Source organism: Ranitomeya variabilis, chromosome 1 (assembly GCF_051348905.1).
Source record: "Ranitomeya variabilis isolate aRanVar5 chromosome 1, aRanVar5.hap1, whole genome shotgun sequence".
In the NCBI taxonomy this organism is placed as follows: Eukaryota; Metazoa; Chordata; class Amphibia; order Anura; family Dendrobatidae; genus Ranitomeya; species Ranitomeya variabilis.
Genome location: NC_135232.1, coordinates 577,977,395 through 577,999,872, shown reverse-complemented (window position 1 = coordinate 577,999,872; position 22,478 = coordinate 577,977,395). Strand labels below are relative to the sequence as shown.

At 42.9% G+C, this 22,478-nt stretch overlaps 2 protein-coding genes and 1 long non-coding RNA gene across 3 annotated transcripts in view; 2 read left to right on the top strand and 1 right to left on the bottom strand.

Moving 5' to 3' along the window:
- Positions 1–22,478, top strand: part of LOC143769033 (uncharacterized) — an 898,561-nt gene that overhangs the window by 601,477 nt on the left and 274,606 nt on the right. The gene's annotated exons all lie outside the window — the stretch shown is intronic.
- ZC3H6 (zinc finger CCCH-type containing 6) overlaps positions 1–22,478 on the top strand; it is a 122,656-nt gene that overhangs the window by 41,911 nt on the left and 58,267 nt on the right. The window contains exons 5-8 of the mRNA XM_077257552.1: positions 2,123–2,265; positions 3,386–3,499; positions 4,002–4,113; positions 5,612–5,721. Coding sequence (XP_077113667.1) covers positions 2,123–2,265; positions 3,386–3,499; positions 4,002–4,113; positions 5,612–5,721 — 479 coding nt within the window. The remainder of the gene's footprint in view (positions 1–2,122; positions 2,266–3,385; positions 3,500–4,001; positions 4,114–5,611; positions 5,722–22,478) is intronic.
- On the bottom strand, positions 9,152–11,677 carry LOC143768955 (uncharacterized). The gene is made up of 6 exons (XM_077257562.1): positions 11,130–11,677; positions 10,968–11,039; positions 10,749–10,832; positions 10,454–10,655; positions 10,208–10,364; positions 9,152–10,085 (listed from the first exon to the last, which is right to left on the bottom strand). The coding sequence occupies exons 1-6, from the start codon at positions 11,172–11,174 to the stop codon at positions 9,161–9,163; spliced, it is 1,485 nt and encodes a 494-aa protein (XP_077113677.1). The 5' UTR covers positions 11,175–11,677; the 3' UTR covers positions 9,152–9,160.

Below are 22,478 nucleotides of genomic sequence, written 5' to 3'. Positions count from 1 at the left end.
TAAAGTGCTCACCACACATCTAGATGAGTTCCTTAAGGGGTCTAGTTTCCAAAATGGGGTCACTTGTGGGGGGTTTCTACTGTTTAGGCACATCAGGGGCTCTCCAAACGTGACATGGTGTCCGATCTCAATTCCAGCCAATTCTACATTGAAAAAGTAAAAAGGCACTCCTTCTCTTCCAAGCTCTGCAGTGCGCCCAAACAGTGGTTTACCCCCACATATGGGGTATCGACGTACTCAGGAGAAATTGCACAACAACTTTTGTGGTCTAATTTCTTCTGTTACCCTTGTCAAAATAAAAATTGGGGGGCAAAAAGGTCATTTTTGTAGAAAAAATGCGATTTTTTATTTTCATGGCTCTACGTTATAAACTTCCGTGAAGCACCTGGGGGCTCAAAGTGCTCACCACACATCTAGTTAAGTTCCTTAGGAGGTCTAGTTTCCAAAATGGTGTCACTTGTGGAGCATTTCCACTGTTTAAGCACATCAGGAGCTCTCTAAACGCGACATGGCGTCCGATCTCAATTCCAGCCAATTCTGCATTGAAAAAGTCAAACGGCGCTTCTTCACTTCCGAGCTCTCCCGTGCGCCCAAACAGTGGTTCACCCCCACATATGGGGTATCGGCGTATTCAGGAGAAATTGCACAACAAAATTTATGGTTAAATTTCTGTTTTTACACTTGGGAAAATAAAAAAAAATGGTTCTGAAGTAAAATGTTTGCAAAAAAAAGTTAAATGTTCATTTTTATTTAAACATTCCAAAAATTCCTGTGAAACACCTGAAGGGTTAATAAACTTTTTGAATGTGGTTTTGAGCACCTTGAGGGGTGCAGTTTTTAGAATGGTGTCACACTTGGGTATTTTCTATCATATAGACCCCTCAAAATGACTTCAAATGAGATGTGGTCCCTAAAAAAAAGATGGTGTTGTAAAAATGAGAAATTGCTGGTCAACTTTTAACCCTTATAACTCCCTAACAAAAAAAAATACAGGGAATAAAGGGAATGAAAATACAAAGTTTGAAATTCAATTGCAAAATTTTAATTTTTTTTGCCATATTTCCGTTTTTTCATAAATAATCGCAAGTAATATCGAAGAAATGTTACTACTAACATGAAGTACAATGTGTCACGAAAAAACAGTCTCAGAATTAGCGGGATCCGTTAAAGAATTCCAGAGTTATAACCTCATAAAGTGACAGTGGTCAGAATTGTAAAAATTGGCTCGGTCATTAAGTACCAAATTGGCTCTGTCACTAAGGGGTTAAACCTGCCGTTTTGCTGCGGATTGGCTTGACACAATGGAAGTCAATGGATGCAGAAACGCTGCAGATCCGCACAAAGAATTGACATGCTGTGGAAAATACAACACTACGTTTCCACGCGGTATTTTCCACAGCATGTGCACAGCGGATTTGGTTTTCCATAAGTTTACATGGTACTGTACAACGCATGGAAAACTGCTGCTGATCCGTGGGCAAATCTGCAACGTGTGCACAAAGCCTAACCCTTCTAACATTCCAACAAAATAAAATGATGCACATGTAAAGTAGACATGTGGAAATGTTATTTATGTGTTTTATACAGCATGACTAACTGATGTAAGGAAATAAAGATTCACAGTTTGAAAATTGCAATTTTTTTCTTCAAAATTTTTGAACAAAGTATGATATTTTAACAAATAAACACTAAAAGTTATATGGAACAAATTTTACAACTATCATGAAGCACAATGTCACGAAAAAACAAACTCAATGTATTTTTTTTATTTTTTTTCTTAATACATTTATGGCTAAATAAAAATATTTTTTGGCAATTGGGCTTTATTTAACATTTTACACCGTTTTGCATTTCCAGGCTTTGGTTCCTTAACTATTCGATTTTGACTGTGGTCTGGGCTCATAAATCAGCTGAGAGGAGCAAAACAATTTCAACAAACCTTCCATCAGTTGGCTTCACTGACAGATTCTCAGTTAACTCATTTATCAGCCAGAAATACACAGGCTATAGAAGGCAAACTGCAAAACTGTAATGAAACCTAATTGCAAAAATGAATTTAACCCTAAATACATGCACTTATGTACCAAAAAACCCAAACCGTTTATTAACTGATATTTTCCAGGAGCAGAACAGAAAGGGTATTATTACGCACGAGGCCTTGGCCCCAGCCCTGGACCTCACAAGAAAGCGATGCATAAAGATCGAGGCAGGGGACGAGGTTCACATAAAGGTCTGAACCCATATTGCCAAGATGGTTTCCAAGAGGTGAGGAGCACAAATAACACTGATGACATGTACATTTTACTGCTTTAACCCCTTCCCGGTGAGCCCTTTTTTCCGTTTTTCCCCCTTCTTTTTTTCCAATAGCCATAAGTTTATTTTTCTATTGAAAAGAGGGCTTGTTTTTTACTGAACAAATTGTAGCTTTAAATTACCTTAATTTCTTTACCATACCCGCTAGTAAAAAAAATTGGGCTGAAGTGGTGAAAAAAGAGGATTTTTGATAAATACCGTAAAATCCCTTTCTCGTAGCTGTAGTTGGGGGACACAGGAACCATGGGTGTACGCTGCTGCCATCAGGAGGCTGACACCAAGAATTACACTATCAAATTAAAGTGGATCTGTCAACACCTGGGACGTATATAACCTATTACTACGGGCTTACAGGTAACACAATGGTTAAAGTAGTCTTGCCTGTATGCCTCACAGCTGCATAGTAGTTTTGTGGAGAAAATAGAGCTTTAATGTTTTATGTTAATAATTTCTTCCAGACTCCATGTGTGTGTGTGTGGTGCCTGGAAGAAATCTCTGCCTCCTGTTTTCATTAATATACCACCCCCCTCCCATCAGTGTCACACTGCCTCGTGCGCCCTTCACTCGCGCTATTAGCCATACCTTATCCGCCGTTCTAATATCCGTGTCTTCATCCTCCTTCTGCGCAGTAGCAGTGACTCGCAATGCCCATAGAAGTGCGGATAAGGTTGGAATAATAGCGTGAGTGCAGGGTCGGGATCACGGCGCCAAAAATGCACATCACAGGGCAGTGTGCTGTGTATGAGAGGGGTGATATGATAATGAGGACAGGAGATTTTTTCCAGCCACCTCATGCCCTGAATCCTGGAAGAAATCATAAACATAAAAGTTTAAAACGCTTATGTCTCCACAACTACACCGCAGCTATGAGGCAAATAGGTAAGAATATTTTAACCATTCTATTACCCGTATGCCCGCAGTAATAGGTCATATACATCCCAGGGGGTGGCAGATTCACTTTAACTTGTTCAGGTGTTTTTTTTCTGTTTCTCATCCTTGGCACATCCTGTGGTTTCCTGTGAGAATTTTCCAATATTGCGGCTCTAACGATATTCACTTATATTCCCAACAGGACAATAAACCAAAGAAATGGGTGAACATGAGTCAGGAGTTCATTAACCAGCATACAGTGGAACGCAAGGGCAAACAGATCTGCAAGTATTTCCTAGAAGCGCGTTGTATCAAGGTAAGAAAAAAAAATGTCAGAGAACTAAGGTTGAGCAAAAAAAACATAGAACAGGCCCTGTGGCTGCATCAGTAGTCCTTGGTCGTCAGACTAATGCCATGAAAACCTGATTCCAAGCTTATTAATCAGGATGCCGGTAGGCAGGTGGAGGTTTGCAGGGTTCTGATTTGATGACCCAGGGCTACTGAGATACTGCTGAACTGTAGAGAAAAGTAGCAGAACTAGTTATTACCTAAGAGATTGTCGGTGATGTGTATGACGTGGGCTAGCTCACATGATTAGCTTTTTCCCTGCAAAGACATTCCTGGCACAGAGAGGGGGAGAAAGTAAATATTGGTGTAGGATATTAATGATGGCGTTCCATGGACTAATTGGGGGAGGGGGCGAGAAATAGATGCAACTTTTATCCCCTTATATGATCAATAGTTCTTAATTTCCCTATTTCAAAGTCTGTAGATGGCCTCGATTAATGGAAATTGATGGCGCTGTTGTCTTATTTCAGGGAGATCAGTGCAAGTTTGATCATGATGCTGAAATAGAAAAGAAGAAGGAAATCTGCAAGTTTTACATACAAGGATATTGCACCCGTGGAGAGAACTGCATCTACATGCACGATATCCTTTATACCTCTTTACAACGAGACTATCTTGGGCCAGTAACGAGCTGTGTTCAGATATATTTAGTAAAGGTACCTTCACACTAAACGACGCTGCAGCGATATCGACAACGATGCCGATCGCTGCAGCGTCGCTGTGTGGTCGCTGGAGAGCTGTCACACAGACAGCTCTCCAGCGACCAACGATGCCGAAGTCCCCGGGTAACCAGGGTAAACATCGGGTTGCTAAGCGCAGGGCCGCACTTAGTAACCCGATGTTTACCCTGGTTACCATTGTAAATGTAAAAAAACAAACACTACATACTTACATTCGCGTCCCCCGGCGTCCGCTTCCCTGCACTGTGTAAGTGCCGGCAGTAGCAGGGCACAGCGGTGACGTCACCGCTGTGCTTTGCTTTACGGCCGGCACTGACACATTCAGTGCAGGAAGCTCTGAGCAGCAGCGCGGACGCCGGGGGACGTGACAGACATCAGAAGGTGAGTATGTAGTGGTTTTTTTTTTTACTTTTACAATGGTAACCAGGGTAAATATCGGGTTACTAAGTGCGGCCCTGCGCTTAGTAACCCGATATTTACCCTGGTTACCATTGTAAAACATCGCTGGCATCGTTGCTTTTGCTGTCAAACACAACGATACACGCCGATCTGACAACCAAATAAAGTTCTGAACTTTCGGCAACGACCAGCGATATCACAGCAGGATCCAGATCGCTGCTGCGTGTCAAACACAACGATATCGCTATCCAGGACGCTGCAACGTCACGGATCGCTGTCGTTATCGTTGCAAAGTCGCTTAGTGTGAAGGTACCTTAAGTCTGTTATTTACCGTCCTGTCTACCAGGACGGCCAGCAATGGTGGCTAATATGATCATTCTGTCCCGGTACAGCAGCAGGCTGTCGGCGGCACATATCCTGCTGACACCGGGCGATGTGCTGCCAGTAATGATGAATTTCATGCCAACATAAAGGAGTTACTCATCTGCTATGATCGTTCCTCAGGTAATTATCGTCATATTTGTAGGAAGGCTTGTTACCGATGGTTCAGGTAAAAGATTCTTTAAGGTATTCCACCAAACTGTTCATCTAACAGTGCATTTAGTGCTGAAAAAAGGTCTAGTTTCTTTTTGTTTTATTTTTTCATGTGCTTTTTTACATCTTTTTTTTTTTCTTTTTGGTGGCGAAAACGCTGCAAGTTGTTTTTGTTGTGTCCTTTGACTTGAGGTCATATGCAGCATGCAAAGAAATCGGGGCAGTGAGAAGCTGCCAGGATCTAAGAGGCGTGGGTGATGCAAAAACATCGCTAGCGTCTGACTTATGGTGCCTATGGTCCGTACAGCAAGAATCCAATGCCATGTTCCTTGTAATCTGTTGTTTTTACCTTTTATTCCACAATTAAGAAATGAGAAGTAATTGATAAACAACTTGGCTTCTCATTAGACAGACTTATCCAAGTCTCTACCTCAATGTTCATTTGCCCTTAACATTCCGTGCCATACGTGAATTTCCTTGTAAATTTCACCATACGGGGTCAAAATGCTACCAAAGAGACTACTGCAAATTCTCTCACGACCCTCTTACCGACGAAAGCCGGGAGTTACTGCACAAGGTAAGTGTCTGCTTGTGGCCATGTAAGAAAGAAGCTTCCAAACCTCTCCATAGTCCTGGCGTGCCATTGTGGCTGTGATTAGTTTATACGCCAATGAGTAGGGACTTGTTCGCTAAGGCCTCTTTCACACTTCAGTCTTTTGGCGTCAGTTTGAATCTGCCGTTTTCGTCAAATAGCGGATCCGCCATTTTTTTTGGGCGGATTCGCTGTTTTCCCATAGACTTGCATTAGCGACGGATTGTGGCGGATGGTCGTCCTTTCCATCCGCCATGTGACGGATCCGTCGAGAGTTGGCGGACGTCATCTAGACATTGACGGACATTATAACGTTTTTTGTCTGCGCCGAAATGGCGGTTCGCGACGGATCCGTCACGTCCGCCATTCCATAGAATGGCCGCCTATGGGCGACGGATTCGTTCGGACCGTCATTTGGCGGATCCGTCGCCCCAATCCGCTTTTTCAATTGCGCATGCTCCAAAAAGTAGATTCTTTTCCCAGACAACCCCCAAGTAACGGATCCGTCAAAAAATTAGATCCGTTAGAGCCGTTTTATTCGGACTCCCATGACAGCACTACGAGAGATGGGATCTGCCCTTAAGGAACAGGAAACCTACAGATACAAAAAGGGCGGCACCTCTCCCATGCATCAGTCCTTAGGCCAGACCCGGCATATCTGCCGAAGGTAGCGACAAGTTTTCATAGATCGCAGGATATAGTTTTGCCATCTTTTATTCCTAATCCCTCTATTCCTAAAGAGCAGGAGCTTCATACGTTAGACGTTAGAAGATCTCTTCTACAGTATATTTCAGTCACCGATAATTGGAAGAAGGATGAGGCACTGCTTCTTTCCTTCCAAGGTCCAAAGAAAGGATGTAGAGTATCAAAATATTTACTGGCTAAATGGATTAGGGAAACTATCTCTCTGGCTTATACAGTGGGTGGGGGGCCAGCTCCGCAGAATCTAAAGGCACATTCCACCCGGGCCATGGCGTCATGCTGGGCAGAAAGATCTGGAGTATCAGTGGAACAAATATGTAAGGCGGCCACATGGTCATCCCCTTCCACATTCTTTAAGCACTATCGGTTGGATTTGGGATCCTCCTCTGATCTCACCTTCGGGTTAAGGGTGCTTCAGACTATAGTCCCTCCCTAAGGTAGCTTGCATCTCTGTAAATCTCTCGTAGTGCTGTCATGGGAGTCCGAATAAAGCATTAAGCTACTTACGGGTAGCGGCATTTTTCAGAGGCCCATGACAGCACCCTTAGTTCCCTCCCTATTCACGTGGGGGTTGCACTTCCTAATATGTATATAGTGTGATATGTAGATCTCACGTATGGTGTCTAGTTACAATTTAATAGAGTATTTTTCGTTTTCAAAATGTATATAATGTATATTTGTATGCCACTAACCGCGGTAGTCCTCTCAGGCTCTGAAATACAACTGATGCATGGGAGAGGATCCCCTCTCTCGTAGTGCTGTCATGGGCCTCCGAAAAATGCCGCTACCCGTAAGTAGCTTAATGCTTTCTCAACACTTGTGACGGATCCGTCGATCCGTCACTATGTCGGAGCTGACTGACGCCAAACAACTGAAGTGTGAAAGAAGCCTAAGGCTTCTTTCACACTTCAGTTGTTTGGCGTCAGTTCGCTCCGACATCGTGACGGATCCGTCAAAATTGTTGAGAAAACGGTTCTAACGGATCCATTTTTTTGACGGATCAGTTACACTGATCCGTCCAAAAGACGGATCCTTTAGAACCGTTGCGACCGTTTTTCCATCCGTTGTAACCGTTTTTTGACGGATCCGTTTTTTAAAAAGGAGGATCTCAATGTGATTGGCTGTGTATTTACACCACATCTCTGAAAGGTTGTAGAGAAAGTGGCAAAAATGGAAGGGGTGCTGGCGAATATTGTGAAGATATGTGCTGATTTCACTTTTGAGGCAAATCGGTTGGCATTCATCGTTCGAGACAAGGAGGAAGAAAGACTGCGCATCTTGCGGCAGCGGCGGAAGAGAAGGCTGTGGATCCATCCTATCACAGCCCAACGCATGACCCGTGGCGTTTATTCCACACTGTACATTGAATTGAGGGAAAATCCTCAAAAATTCTTCAGCTATGTGCGAATGAAAGCAGAACATTTTGAAATTTTGTTTGGCCATGTGGAGGAATCTATACGGAGACGAGACACCCAGATGCGCTTCTCCATATCACCAGCGGGGTGCGTCTCATGGTGACTATTCGGTAAGTTATTCTTTTTTTTTTTAAAGATTCTCATTCATCAGACTTATAACTGTAATGTTGTTTTTTGAAGTTTTTATTAATTATTGTCTTTTCCTTTTGTTAACAGATTCCTTGCAACTGGAGAGTCGTTTTCATCTCTGCATTTCCAGTTCAGGCTTGGGATATCCACAATCTCAGGGATCATCAGAGATACCTGCCGGGCATTGTGGGATTGTTTACAAGCGGAATACATTCCAGAGCCATCACAGGAGAGGTGGCTGGAGATTGCCCACAATTTTGAACAAATATGCCAGTTCCCAAATTGTGTCGGAGCAGTCGATGGGAAGCATATAAGGATCGTCCAACCTTCTGGCTCTGGATCAGAATTTTACAACTACAAGAAGTACTTCTCAATTGTATTGGTGGCCATAGCCGACGCACACTGCAAATTTATCGCTGTTGATATCGGTGCGTATGGACGCGCAAATGACTCCCAGATTTTTAAAACTTCTCCAATGGGGCGTCGGTTGTATGGAGAGACATTCGACTTTCCACCGCCTAGACCTCTCCCTGGAAGCACCGGTCCACCATTACCATTTGTGTGCGTTGGAGATGATGCCTTCCAGCTTTCACCACACTTGATAAAACCCTATGGAAGTAGTGGACTGACCCAGAGGAAGAAAATTTTTAATTATCGCTTAACCAGAGCACGAAGAGTTGTGGAATGTGCCTTTGGCATCTTAACTGCTAAATGGAGAATCCTACTAACTGCAATTAAACTGCAGACTGAAACTGTTGATGATGTGGTGAAGGCTTGCGTGGTACTTCACAATTTTGTTTTATCCAAAGAACATGTTTCCCTGGAGGATAATGTGTCAGAAACCACCTTGCGGGATTACCACAACACAACTTTTCGCAGTCCAGTGCGGGACAATTTTGCAGACTACTTCATGTCTCCTCAAGGATCAGTTGAGTGGCAGTACGAAATGGTGTAAAAAATTATTTTTTTCACACTTGTAAATATACCATGTTTTTTGTTTTGTTTACAAAACCTTTTGTATTTTAACCTGGCAGTATTGTATGTTTTGAACCGGTACCCCTTTACACATTTTCTACTGTTACTTTTACCATAACCTTGGTGGTTTTTATACAGTTTAAAAAAAAAAAAAGGAAAGACAATAAAATTGTTTTTAAACCAAAAAAAGTTTTATTTACAGTTTACAGGTTCTCATAATTTGGGGTGGAGATAATAGCGGAGGGGCTGACAGGGCGGACCACGTCGATAGCGGGGGACAGGACATCACGGGGAGGAACAGAAGTGGAATGGGTGGTGAAAACATGAGGTTGGGCAGGGAGTTGAGGTACAGATGTGGACTGTGCGAGGTATGGTGAAGGTGTTGGTGGGATTGGGAACTGTGAAGTTAAAGGTGAAGAATGGAAATGGGAAGGTAGGTACTGAGAAATACTGAGGGGGGAAGGAAGGAATGGCGAAGGAGTAGAAGTAGGATGGACGGGAGGAGGATGGACGGGAGGATAGATGGCAGCTTGAGAGGGGAAAGGTGTTGAAACATGAAGGGTGGGTGGAGGGGCTTGGGACATCGCCTGTGCTAGAGCAGTGTGGCAGCCTTGCATCACATGCATCTGCAGGTCAGGAGTTAGATTTTCCATGTGCCTGAGGACCGACTGAAAAAAACAGTGTCTTGGTGACTGGTTTGCATCTGAATGCATCCTATCCAGACGACTGCTGAGTTCAAGTATGCTTTTGTTAAGCATATTGTACCCAGCAGATGTTTGCTCACCCAAAAGCTTGATGGCATTCTGGAAGGCTGCATTCAGATGCAAAAACTCAGGCGCATAGCTCCTTTCCTGTCCTCTCTGGCGCTGCCGTCCTGACCCCAAAGGTGGTCTAGATGTTGCGGCTGTGTCAGAGGGGTGGGGTAAAGGGAACTCTAACTCATCACCTGCAGCTTCAAGTGACGAAGTCCGCCCTGCTGCTCCAGCGCTGGTGGATGGGGCCGAGGGATCACACAAAAAGGAAGGTACAGATACAGAGGGGTCGACATGGTCCCCGGTGGCGGACTCCTGAGAGATCGCTCCAGAGGGGTGCAACTCTGATGCAGGCTCCCGAGTGCTGCAGACAGTACTGTTAAAGAAGAAAAAAAAAATTAGTATCTTGATATTACAATTGCCCTTGCTGCCAAAAAAAATTGAAGGTATTACACATTTTAACAGTTTGACTGAAAACATGTGGTGTTGAATATTTACCTTCTGCTCAGCAGCGTCGGCCTGAGGAACGACAGGGCTCTGGCATATTTATACCTGCTCCTGCGTCCTTTAGATCCACTCGGGGCCTGCATCTCCTTGTTAAACTCCCTCTTGAAGCGATCCCTGAGTGACCGCCACCGCACGATAACCCTGTTACCTGGAAAGATAAAGCAAAAATGCAAAAATTGGTTACTATACAACACATTAAATCATGCTAACATAAGGTAATGAAGTGTGAATACTTACGGGCTAGATCCTGGGCCCCAGCGTCGAGTTCCTCCCAGTTCTCCAGAACAGCACTGCACACTTCCTCCCATAGCCGTCGGGTGACGAACTGGTCAGCATGGCGGCGGTCCGCCATGTTCCACAGCGGCACCCGATTTTGGACCTCTTGGATGAGGGTGTCCACACCTATGCCCTCCTCTTCCTCAGCCTGTTCGGGAGCACGCTGTGAAGCAACAAAAAAATAAGAATAAAAAGGGAAAGATTATACCACATGAATTTTAAAATTTACTGAACACCAAACCAAAAAGGAACTTACTCTAAGGCGACCGCCGCAATTAGCATTCCGAAGACTATGGGAGGTTCTTTGAGGAACTCTAGGTCGAGCCCCGGATTGTGAAGACTAATAAAAAAAATATATATATTTTTTTTAAATTATGTGCTTGCATGGAGGCATATGTACTGTGTGTGTGCTGTGCTGAATGTTTGTGTTGGGTGTAGTGTGTTTTATGTGAGGATCTGTCTCTGCAAAACTTACACTATGCGCTCCCGCTCCTTGAATTTCTCCACCCTGCCCGTCTCCTTCTGGAAGCCCCTCTGCTTCAGCTTCCTGTGAAAACAGAATAAATACATATAGGGTTCAAAAACATATGTTACCAGAGATGTACCAATAAAAATTTATGAAGAAAATAAAAATCACCTCAGGTGGCTGACGATGTGAGGGGGGGCTCCCATAAGAAGACATTATGGTCCTGTTTTCCAGCGTCTGTCTTGGGTCCTTGCTGCGTTTGTCTTGGGTCCCTAAGAATCTGCAAGTATAAAGAGAGTTCTAAGCTACTATACAAAAGGATAGATACAGCTTTCGGGACTTTATACTTACATCTGTTTTCCAAACTTGGGGGGCCTGGCTGCGTCTGTCTTGGGTCCTTGCTGCGTTTCTCTTGGGTTCCTTGCTTGGTCCCAAGAATCTACCAATTTAAACACAGTTTTAATTAGAATGATTATGTATTGGTATGCCAACATACATTTTGATTCCCCACAAAAAAATTATTACCCCAAAAAAAAAAAAAAAATGTGTTAACTGTTCCCTTCATACTTGATATGCTTGATGCACAAGCTGCATAACCCTCCACCTCCTGTTTCCCCAAAAAATTCCTTGAAAGCAACACCAAAGCTACTTTAAACTTGATATGCGCCATGCGCATGTTGGTAAACCTACCCCACCCCCTCCTCCAGACACAGTTTCAACCTTATAAAAAATTTCCCTCATACAAAGTTAAAATACCAATACCCAAAAATGATAATTATGGTTACCCTACAGTTACTATTTTCTAAAACCAGATAACATTTTCTATACCAAAGGTTTGCATTCCGCATTTGTATGTAGAACCTCAAACACCTTTATTGAATTTAGAACCAGTTTTAAATTTATCTTGACATCATACTATGGACAGTTTTGTGGAATTTTTATTACAAATTTTTTTTTTTTTCTCTTTTTTTTTGTTGGAAAGTAGGAGCTACACTGCTCTTTATTTTAACCCCTTAAGCCCCGAGGGTGGTTTGCACGTTAATGACCGGGCCAATTTTTACAATTCTGACCACTGTCCCTTTATGAGGTTATAACTCTGGAACGCTTCAACGGATCTTGGCGATTCTGACATTGTTTTCTCGTGACATATTGTACTTCATGTTAGTGGTAAAATTTCTTCGATATAACTTGCGTTTATTTGTGAAAAAAACGAATATTTGGCGAAAATTTTGAAAATTTCGCAATTTTCCAACTTTGAATTTTTATGCCCTTAAATCACAGACATATGTCACACAAAATACTTAATAAATAACATTTCCCACATGTCTACTTTACATCAGCACAATTTTGGAACCAAAATTTTTTTTTGTGACGGAGTTATAAGGGTTAAAAGTTGACCAGCAATTTCTCATTTTTACAACACCATTTTTTTTTAGGGACCACATCTCATTTGAAGTCATTTTGACGGGTCTATATGATAGAAAATACCCAAGTGTGACACCATTCTAAAAACTGCACCCCTCAAGGTACTCAAAACCACTTTCAAGAAGTTTATTAACCCTTCAGGTGTTTCACAGGAATTTTTGGAATGTTTAAATAAAAATGAACATTTAACTTTTTTTCACACAAAATTTATTTCAGCTCCAATTTGTTTTATTTTACCAAGGGTAACAGGAGAAAATAGACCCCAAAAGTTGTTGTACAATTTGTCCTGAGTACGCTGATACCCCATATGTGGGGGTAAACCACAGTTTGGGCGCATGGCAGAGCTTGGAAGCAAAGGAGCGCCATTTGACTTTTCAATGCAAAATTGACTGGAATTGAGATGGGACGCCATGTTGCATTTGGAGAGCCCCTGATGTGCCTAAACATTGAAACCCCCCACAAGTGACACCATTTTGGAAAGTAGACCCCCTAAGGAACTCATCTAGATGTGTGGTGAGCACTTTGACCCAACAAGTGCTTTACAGAAGTTTATAATGCAGAGCCGTAAAAATAAAAAATCATATTTTTTCACAAAAATTATCTTTTCACCCCCAATTTTTTATTTTCCCAAGGGTGAGAGAAGAAATTGGACCCCAAAAATTGTTGTGCAATTTGTCCTGAGTACGCTGATACCCCATATGTGGGTGTAAACCATTGTTTGGGCCCAGGGCAGAGCTCGGAAGGGAAGGAGCGCCATTTGACTTTTCAATGCAAAATTGACTGGAATTGAGATGGGACGCCATGTTGCATTTAGAGAGCCCTTGATGTGCCTAAACATTGAAACCCCTAACAAGTGACACCATTTTGGAAAGTAGACCCCCTAAGGAACTTATCTAGATGTGTGTTGAGCACTTTGACCCAACAAGTGCTTCACAGAAGTTTATAATGCAGAGCCGTAAAAATAAAAAATCATATTTTTTCACAAAAATGATCTTTTCACCCCCATTTTTTTATTTCCCCAAGGGTAAGAGAAGAAATTAGACCACAAAAGTTGTTGTGCAATTTGTCCTGAGTACGACGATACCCCATATGTGGGTGTAAACCACTGTTTGGGCGCATAGCAGAGCTCAGAAGGGAAGAAGCGCTATTTTACTTTTCAATGCAAAATTGACTGGAATTAAGATGGGATGCCATGTTGCGTTTGGAGAGCCCCTGATGTGCCTAAACATTAAACCCCCCCACAAGTGACACCATTTTGGAAAGTAGACCCCCTAAGGAACTTATCTAGATGTGTTTTGAGAGCTTTGAACCCCCAAGTGTTTCACTACAGTTTATAACGCAGAGCCGTGAAAATAAAAATTATTTTTTTTTTCACAAAAATGATTTTTTAGCCCCCAGTTTTGTATTTTCACAAGGGTATCAGGATAAATTGGACCCCAAAAGTTGTTGTCCAATTTGTCTGGAGTACGCTGATACCCCATTTGTGGGGAGGGACCACTGTTTGGGCGCATGACAGAGCTCGGAAGGGAAGGAGCGCCATTTGGAATGCAGACTTAAATGGATTGGTCTGCAGGCGTCACGTTGCATTTGCAGAGCCCCTGATGTACCCAAACAGTACAAACCCCCCACAAGTGACCCCATATTGGAAACTAGACCCCCCAAGGAACTTATCTAGATGTGTTGTGAGAACTTTGAACCCCCAAGTGTTTCACTACAGTTTATAACGCAGAGCCGTGAAAATAATTTTTTTTTTTTTTTCACAAAAATGAAATTTAGCCCCCAGTTTTGTATTTTCACAAGGGTATCAGGATAAATTGGACCCTAAAAGTTGTTGTCCAATTTGTCCTGAGTACGCTGATACCCCCTATGTGGGGGGGAACCACTGTTTGGGCGCATGACAGAGCTCGGAAGGGAAGGAGCGCCATTTGGAATTCAGACTTAAATGGATTGGTCTGCAGACGTCACGTTGCATTTGCAGAGCCCCTGATGTACCCAAACAGTACAAACCCCCCACAAGTGACCCCATATTGGAAACTAGACCCCCCAAGGAACTTATCTAGATGTGTTGTGAGAACTTTGAACCCCCAAGTGTTTCACTACAGTTTATAACGCAGAGCCGTGAAAATAAAAATTATTTTTCTTTTTCACAAAAATGATTTTTTAGCCCCCAGTTTTGTATTTTCACAAGGGTATCAGGATAAATTGGACCCTAAAAGTTGTTGTCCAATTTGTCCTGAGTACGCTGATACCCCCTATGTGGGGGGGAACCACTGTTTGGGCGCATGACAGAGCTCGGAAGGGAAGGAGCGCCATTTGGAATGCAGACTTAAATGGATTGGTCTGCAGGCGTCACGTTGCATTTGCAGAGCCCCTGATGTACCCAAACAGTACAAACCCCCCACAAGTGACCCCATATTGGAAACTAGACCTCCCAAGGAACTTATCTAGATGTGTTGTGAGAACTTTGAACCCCCAAGTGTTTCACTACAGTTTACAACGCAGAGCCGTGAAAATAAAACATATTTTTTTTCCCACAAAAATGATTTTTAGCCCCCCAAATTTTTATTTTCCCAAGGATAACAAGAGAACTTGGACCCCAGAAGTTGTTGTTCAATTTGTCCCTAGTACGCTGATACCCCATATGTTGGGGTAAACCCCTTTTTGGACGCACGGGAGAGCTCGGAAGGGAAGGAGCACTGTTTTACTTTTTCAACGCAGAATTGGCTGGAATTGAGATTGGACGCCATGTCGCGTTTGGAGAGCCCCTGATGTGCCTGAACAGTGGAAACTCCCCAATTCTACCTGAAACCCTACCCCTAACCGTTTACTGAACATTTTCTGACAGTCATAAGTGCCACGTATTTAAGTGCCACGTATTTAAGTGCCACGTATTTAAGTGCCACGTATTTAAGTGCCACGTATTTAAGTGCCACGTATTTAAGTGCCACGTATTTAAGTGCCACGATATTTCAGTGCCACAATATTTCAGTGCCACGTATTTCAGTGCCACGTATTTCAGTGCCACGTATTTCAGTGCCACGTATTTCAGGCACTGAAAAATACGTGGCACGTAAATACTTCAGTGCCACGATATTTCAGTGCCACGATATTTCAGTGCCACGTATTTCAGTGCCACGTATTTCAGGCACTGAAAAATACGTGGCACGTAAATACGTGGCACGTAAATACGTGGCACTGAAATACGTGGCACTGAAATACGTGGCACTGAAATACGTGGCACTGAAATACGTGGCACTGAAATACGTGGCACTGAAATACGTGGCACTTAAATACGTGGCACTTAAATACGTGGCACTGAAATACGTGGCACTTAAATAGGTGGCACTTATATACGTGGCCACTGAAATATCGTGGCACTTATATACGTATATACGTATATAAACGTATATTTCAGTGCCACGTATTTCAGGCACTGAAAAATACGTGGCACTGAAATACGTGGCACTGAAATACGTGGCACTGAAATACGTGGCACTTAAATATGTGGCACTTAAATACGTGGCCACTGAAATATTGTGGCACTTATATACGTATATACGTATATAAACGTATATTTCAGTGCCACGTATTTCAGTGCCACGTATTTCAGGTTAGGGGTAGGGTTAGGGGTAGGGTTAGGGTTTTTTGTTTTTTTCTTGTTTTCTTGTGTTTTTCTATAAAAACGCATGCGTTTTACCGCGTTTACATGCACTTTTTCACACATGCGGTTTTTTTAAAAAACGCATGCAGATAAAAACGCAAGTGTGAAACCAGACTAAAAGACGCTTTTTATAGCAAAAAAGTTTTTGCGTCTCCACATTTTGAGACCTATAATTTTTCCACATTTTGGTCCACAGAGTCATGTGAGGTCTTGTTTTTTGCGGGACGAGTTGACGTTTTTATTGGTAACATTTTCGGACACGTGACCATTTTTTATCACTTTTTATTCCGATTTTTGTGAGGCAGAATAACCAAAAACCAGCTATTCATGAATTTCTTTTGGGAGAGGCGTTTATACAGTTCTGCGCTTGGTAAAATTGATAAAGCAGTTTTATTCGTCGGGTCAGTACGATTACAGCGATACCTCATTTATATCATTTTTTTATGTTTTGACGCTTTTATACGATAAAAACTATTTTATAGAAAAAATAATTATTTTGGCATCGCTTTATTCTGAGGACTATAACTTTTTTATTTTTTTGCTGATGATGCTGCATGGCGGCTCGTTTTTTGCGGGACAAGATGACGTTTTCAGCGGTAACATGGTTATTTATATCCGTCTTTTTGATCGCGTGTTATTCCACTTTTTGTTCGGCGGTATGGTAATAAAGCGTTGTTTTTTGCCTCGTTTTTTTTTTTTTTTTCTTACGGTGTTTACTGAAGGGGTTAACTAGTGGGCCAGTTTTATAGGTTGGGTCGTTACGGACGCGGCGATACTAAATATGTGTACTTTTATTGTTTTTGTTTGTTTTTTTTAGATAAAGAAATGTATTTATGGGAATAATATTTTTTTTTTTATTATTATTTATTTAGGAATTATTTTTTTTTTTTTTTACACATGTGGAATTTTTTTTTTTTACTTTTTTACTTTGTCCCAGGGGGGGACATCACAGATCGCAGATCTGATAGTGTGCACAGCACTCTATCAGATCCGCGATCATACTTTCATCGGAGCAGGCTGCAGCTTTCATCTGCAGCCTGCTCCGACCCGGAAGTGCTCCCTGCAGGACCCGGATACAGCCCCTCGGCCATTTTGGATCCGGGGCCTGCAGGGAGAAGACGTTCGGTACGAGGTGAGTACATCACCTTGTACCGATCGTCTCAGGGAAGCCCGCAGGGAGCCCCCTCCCTGCGCGATGCTTCCCTGTACCGCCGGTACACCGCGATCATGTTTGATCGCGGTGTGCCGGGGGTTAATGTGCCGGGGGCGGTCCGTGACCGCTCCTGGCACATAGTGCCGGATGTCAGCTGCGATATGCAGCCGACACCCGGCCGCGATCGGCCGCGCTCCCCCCGTGAGCGCGGCCGATCGCGTATGACGTACTATACCGTCACCGGGAATTAAGGCCCACCCCACCTCGACGGTATAGTACGTCATATGGGATTAAGGGGTTAAATACCAGTACAGTATGTTAATGTATGAAAAATAACAAAAATGCAGGACACATCACACGGCATTTATACACACACCACACACATGTCACAGCACAGCCATTCAAAATACCAGCACAGTATGAAAAATAAAAACATGCAAGGCGGCCGGTCGGGCACACACATCACACAGCATTTATACACACACCACACACATGTCACAGCACAGCCATTCAAAATACCAGCACAGTATGAAAAATAAAAACATGCAAGGCGGGCGGTCGGGCACACACATCACACGGCATTTATACACACACACACACACACACACACACACACACACACACACACACACACACTGGCAGAACTCATGCTGGATGGCAGTACTCACATGGCAGTCTCTGGCAGGGTCTTGCTGGCTGCTAGCAGGGTCTGTCTTGCTGGCAGGGTCTGTCTTGCTGGCAGGGTCTGTCTTGCTGGCAGGGTCTGTCTTGCTGGCAGGGTCTGTCCTGCTGGCAGGGTCTGTCTTGCTGGCAGGGTCTGTCTTGCTGGCAGAGTCAGTCTTGCTGGCAGAGTCAGTCTTGCTGGCAGAGTCAGTCTTGCTGGCAGAGTCAGTCTTGCTGGCAGAGTCAGTCTTGCTGGCAGAGTCAGTCTTGCTGGCAGAGTCAGTCTTGCTGGCAGAGTCTGTCTCTCTTGCTGGCAGGGTCTGTCTCTCTTGCTGGCAGGGTCTGTCTCTCTTGCTGGCAGGGTCTGTCTCTCTTGCTGGCAGGGTCTGTGTTCTCTCTTGATGGCACATTGAGGAATGAGGCCCACCTGTCCTGTTTATATAGTTTTGGGGTTGTAGGGGCAAAGTATCTACTTTTTGGAGCATGCTCAATTGAAAAAAGCCGATTGGGGCGACGGATCCGCCAAATGATGGTTCGCGACGGATCCGTCGCCTATAGACACCCATTCTATGAAATGGCGGTCGCGACGGATCCGTCGCGAACCGTCAATTAGGCGCAGACAAAAAACGTTACAATGTCCGTCAATGTGTAGACAACGTCCACCAAATTTCGATGGATCCGTCGCATGGCGGATGGAACGGACGACCATCCGCCACAATCCGTCGCTAATGCAAGTCTATGGGAAAATAGCAGATCTGCCAAAAAAAATGGCGGATCCGCTATTTGAGGAAAATGGCGGTTTCAGACTGACGCCAAACAACTGAAGTGTGAAAGAGGCCTAAGCAGTAATATAGTTTACCTGCAGACACGGTGGTAATTTATAGATAATGGCATTTCACCAGTTTGATCATATTGTTATAATCAGTTTGCTTTCATTGGGTCGGTGATGGATCAGTGATAGCTGCTCCTGCTCAATGCACGCCAGATGCCAGCTATATTATACATCTGCCTCTAAGCTAGCCAGCTCGGGTTACCACTGTTTATAAAAATGTCACTGTACGTCTCCAACAACAGCATCTAAGTGACTTGTGCTTGTGTCTGTGCAAGGTGCCGATGGGTCAGCATGGCAGGTGAGTGGCCTGATAAAAGACTATTACCAGAAAATTATCAGAACATTTTTTTTAGATTTCTTCCTTTTCCTTCATCTAAAAAATAACGAAGTTAATAAAAAACCCCTTTCCGACATCGGGCATAATAATAATACTCTGACGTCGACTTCCCTTGGTTGGTGCCGGTGCTACGCCTGCACCTTTGCGGGCACATTACTGTTAACTGCTTAAATGCTTCTGTCAATCTCTGACAGCGGCATTTAACTCGCGATTCCAGCAAGATCGCCGGAAATCCCACCCATCGATGACCCAATTACGTAATCGTGGGTCACCGATGGGTTGGCATGACAACCAAAGGTTTCCAGCAGACCTCTATGGTTGTCATAGCCACATTACTATGAGCGTCTCCCGGTGGTCAGCGCTCATAGCAACTGAGCATTTCTGCTACATACAGGTAATCTGATCATCGCCTGTGTGTAGCAGAGGCAATCTGCAGTAAGTACTGCAGCTTCTAGTCTCCCATGGAGACTATTGAAGCATGCAAAAATTTTTTAAAAAAAGTAAAAAGTTCAAATCACCCTTTTTCACCCCATTAAAAATAAAACCATTTAAAAAAAATCAAATTTGCATATATTTGGTATCGCTGCGTTCAGAATCGCCCGAATCTGTCAATATAAAAAAATAATTAACCCGATCGTTAAACAGCGTAACGAGTAAAAAAGTCAAAATGCTAGAATTACTTTTTTTTGGTCGCCGCAACATTGCATTAAAATGCAATAACGGGTGATCAAAAGATCTTATCTGCACCAAAATCGTATCAATAAAAAACATCAGCTCGGCATGCAAAAAATAAGCCCTCACCCAATCCGAGATCATAAAAAATGGAGACACTACGGGTTTCGGAAAATGGCGCTCTTTTTTTTTTTTTTTAAACAAACTTTGGATTTTTTTTTCACCATTTAAATAAAAAAATATACATGTTTGGTGTCTATGAACTCGTAATGACTTGGAGAAACATAATGGCAGGTCAGTTTTAGCATTTAGTAAACATGGTAAAAAAAATAACTGTGTGATTGCACTTTTTTGCAATTTCACAGCACTTGGAATTTTTTTCCCGTTTTCCAGTGCGCAATATGTTAAAACCAATGGTGTCGTTCAAAAGTACAACTCGTCCTGCAAAAACCAAGCCCTTACATGGCCATTTTGACCAAAAAATAAAAAAAAGTTATGGCTCTGGGATGAAGAGGAACAAGAAATGAAAATGCGAAAACAAAAATACTGCTGGTCTTTAAGGGGTTAAACATCTTCAGTATAGTCGCATTCTTGAAGGGGTTTTCCCACGAACAAAAGTTAATTTTAATCAACAGATATTGGAATAATAAGCTCGACAATTGGATGTGTTTTAAAAAAAAAAAGTTCCTGCGCTGAGATAATCTAATAAATGTCCCCCTCTTTGTACTGTGTAATGGCTATGTATGACCGTGCTGGAACATGGTCTAATCATACCACATCCCCTGAGCAGGGGAGGAAGCAAAATACTATACAGATAGGACAGCACAGGATCGCCGCTGATTCTTTGAGGCAAAGAATTGCTTAAAACAGGATTATTGGTTACTCACCGTAAAATCTGTTTCTCGGAGCCTTCATTGGGGGACACAGGAAACCATGGGTGTATGCTGTTGACACTATACACAAAAAAATAAGCTTCTAACCATCAGTTTACATTCCACCAACTGGCACTAAGTTAATCAGTTAATGAGAAAGCAGTAGAAGCAACGTGTAGAGGATGAAAAAGGAAAGAAATACACAAAAACAAAGTGTAATAATAGAAAACCGTTAATACAGCTGTCAAACATAGGAAGGTGCGGTGTCCCCAATGAAGACTTCAAGAAACAGATTTTAGTGAGTAAACCAAAATCCTGTTTTCTCTATCGCTTTATTGGCTGATACCGGAAACCATTGGACATAATAAAGCAGTCCCTAGGAAGGGAAAATGCACAAACTCCATTCAGGTTGGACAATTAGCCGCTGCAGCTTGTAGTATTCTCCTACCTAGGCTGCCATCTGCCAAAGCGTAGGTATGGGTCCTGTAGAAGTTAGCGAAGGTGTGAATAGAAGACCTTGTTGCTGTTTTGCAAAACTGTAAGGCGGATGCCCAATGGTGAACGGCCTACGAAGTAGAGTGGGCCTGTGATCCTAGGGGGAGGCGCTCTGTTCTTAACGCGGTACGCCTCTGAGATGGTCGCGCGGATCTATTAAGAAATTGTAGCCTTGGACACCGAAAGACCCCTTTGAGAATTCTCACAAAGAGGGAAGCTGTCCTCCTGAAGGAGGCAGTTCTAGAAGGGTAGACACGAATTGCCCTGACCAGGTCCAGATTGTTTAAAGAACATTCCATAGGATGAACTGGAGATGGGCAGAAAGAGGGGTGACGATGTCCTAATTGAGATAAAAAGTGGAAACTATCTTGGGGCGAAAGAACTAAACAGGCTGCAAAACCACCTTATCCTAGTAGAGAATAAGAAAGGATGAGTGACACAAAAGAGCTGCTAGCTCTGAAAACCGCCTAATGGAAGTGATTGTCAAAATAGAAACCACCATCCAAGATAGAAAGGACACCAAGACCTCTCTGAGCGGCTCAAAGAGGGGACTCCTGAGAATTTTCAGAACCAGTTTGACGTTCCAGGGATTTACAGGGGGACGATACGGAGGAACTGCATGAGCCACTCATTAAAGTAAAAGAACCAACACTATAGATGACCATAAAATACCAGGCAAGATAAAATTGATAAATATGCCTTTATTAATACATATAGAAGTAGAGATAAAAGATTAAAATATGCACACAACATAGAACATTTTAGATATATACAGTTAGTCCTCGGGTTACAACGGTCTCGAGTTACATCGTTTCGTGGTTACGACGCTTTATACGACGCCTCATTGCGACTTACGCGGTTTTGCGTCGTAAGTCGAACTACGTGCAGCGGCGGAAGAATAGAGTCCAGTACTGTACACTGTACCCAGTTACACGAGGAAAACGAGTCTCCTGCACGCCATAACACCCTAGTTATGTAGGGTACTGTGTTAGGATAGGTGTTTGGATAGGCTAAGTGTTTGCAGTACTGTACTGTAATTATGGTACAGTACTGTATGAACGTATGGTCCGACTTACATCGAAATTCGGTTTACAACGCCGCGTAAGAACGGATCAACGTCGTAAGTCGAGGACTACCTGTACCTTAAATAAAGTCAATTAAACGAGTGGACCAATGGAATTTAATGTGTATAATTAGACCAAAATGACCCTCTGGACACTTATAAGGTGCTTCCTACTACCCCAACAAATTGATTGTGGTCCCATGGTAAAAATATATATATAAAAATATAGAAAAAACGGAAAAAGATTCCTATAATTGTGCCAAAAATAAAGTGCAAATAGTGTCACGTTAAGAAAGAAAAACAAAGGGTGGTCTCCATATAGGAGCAAAGTGCAATGTGACAAAGGC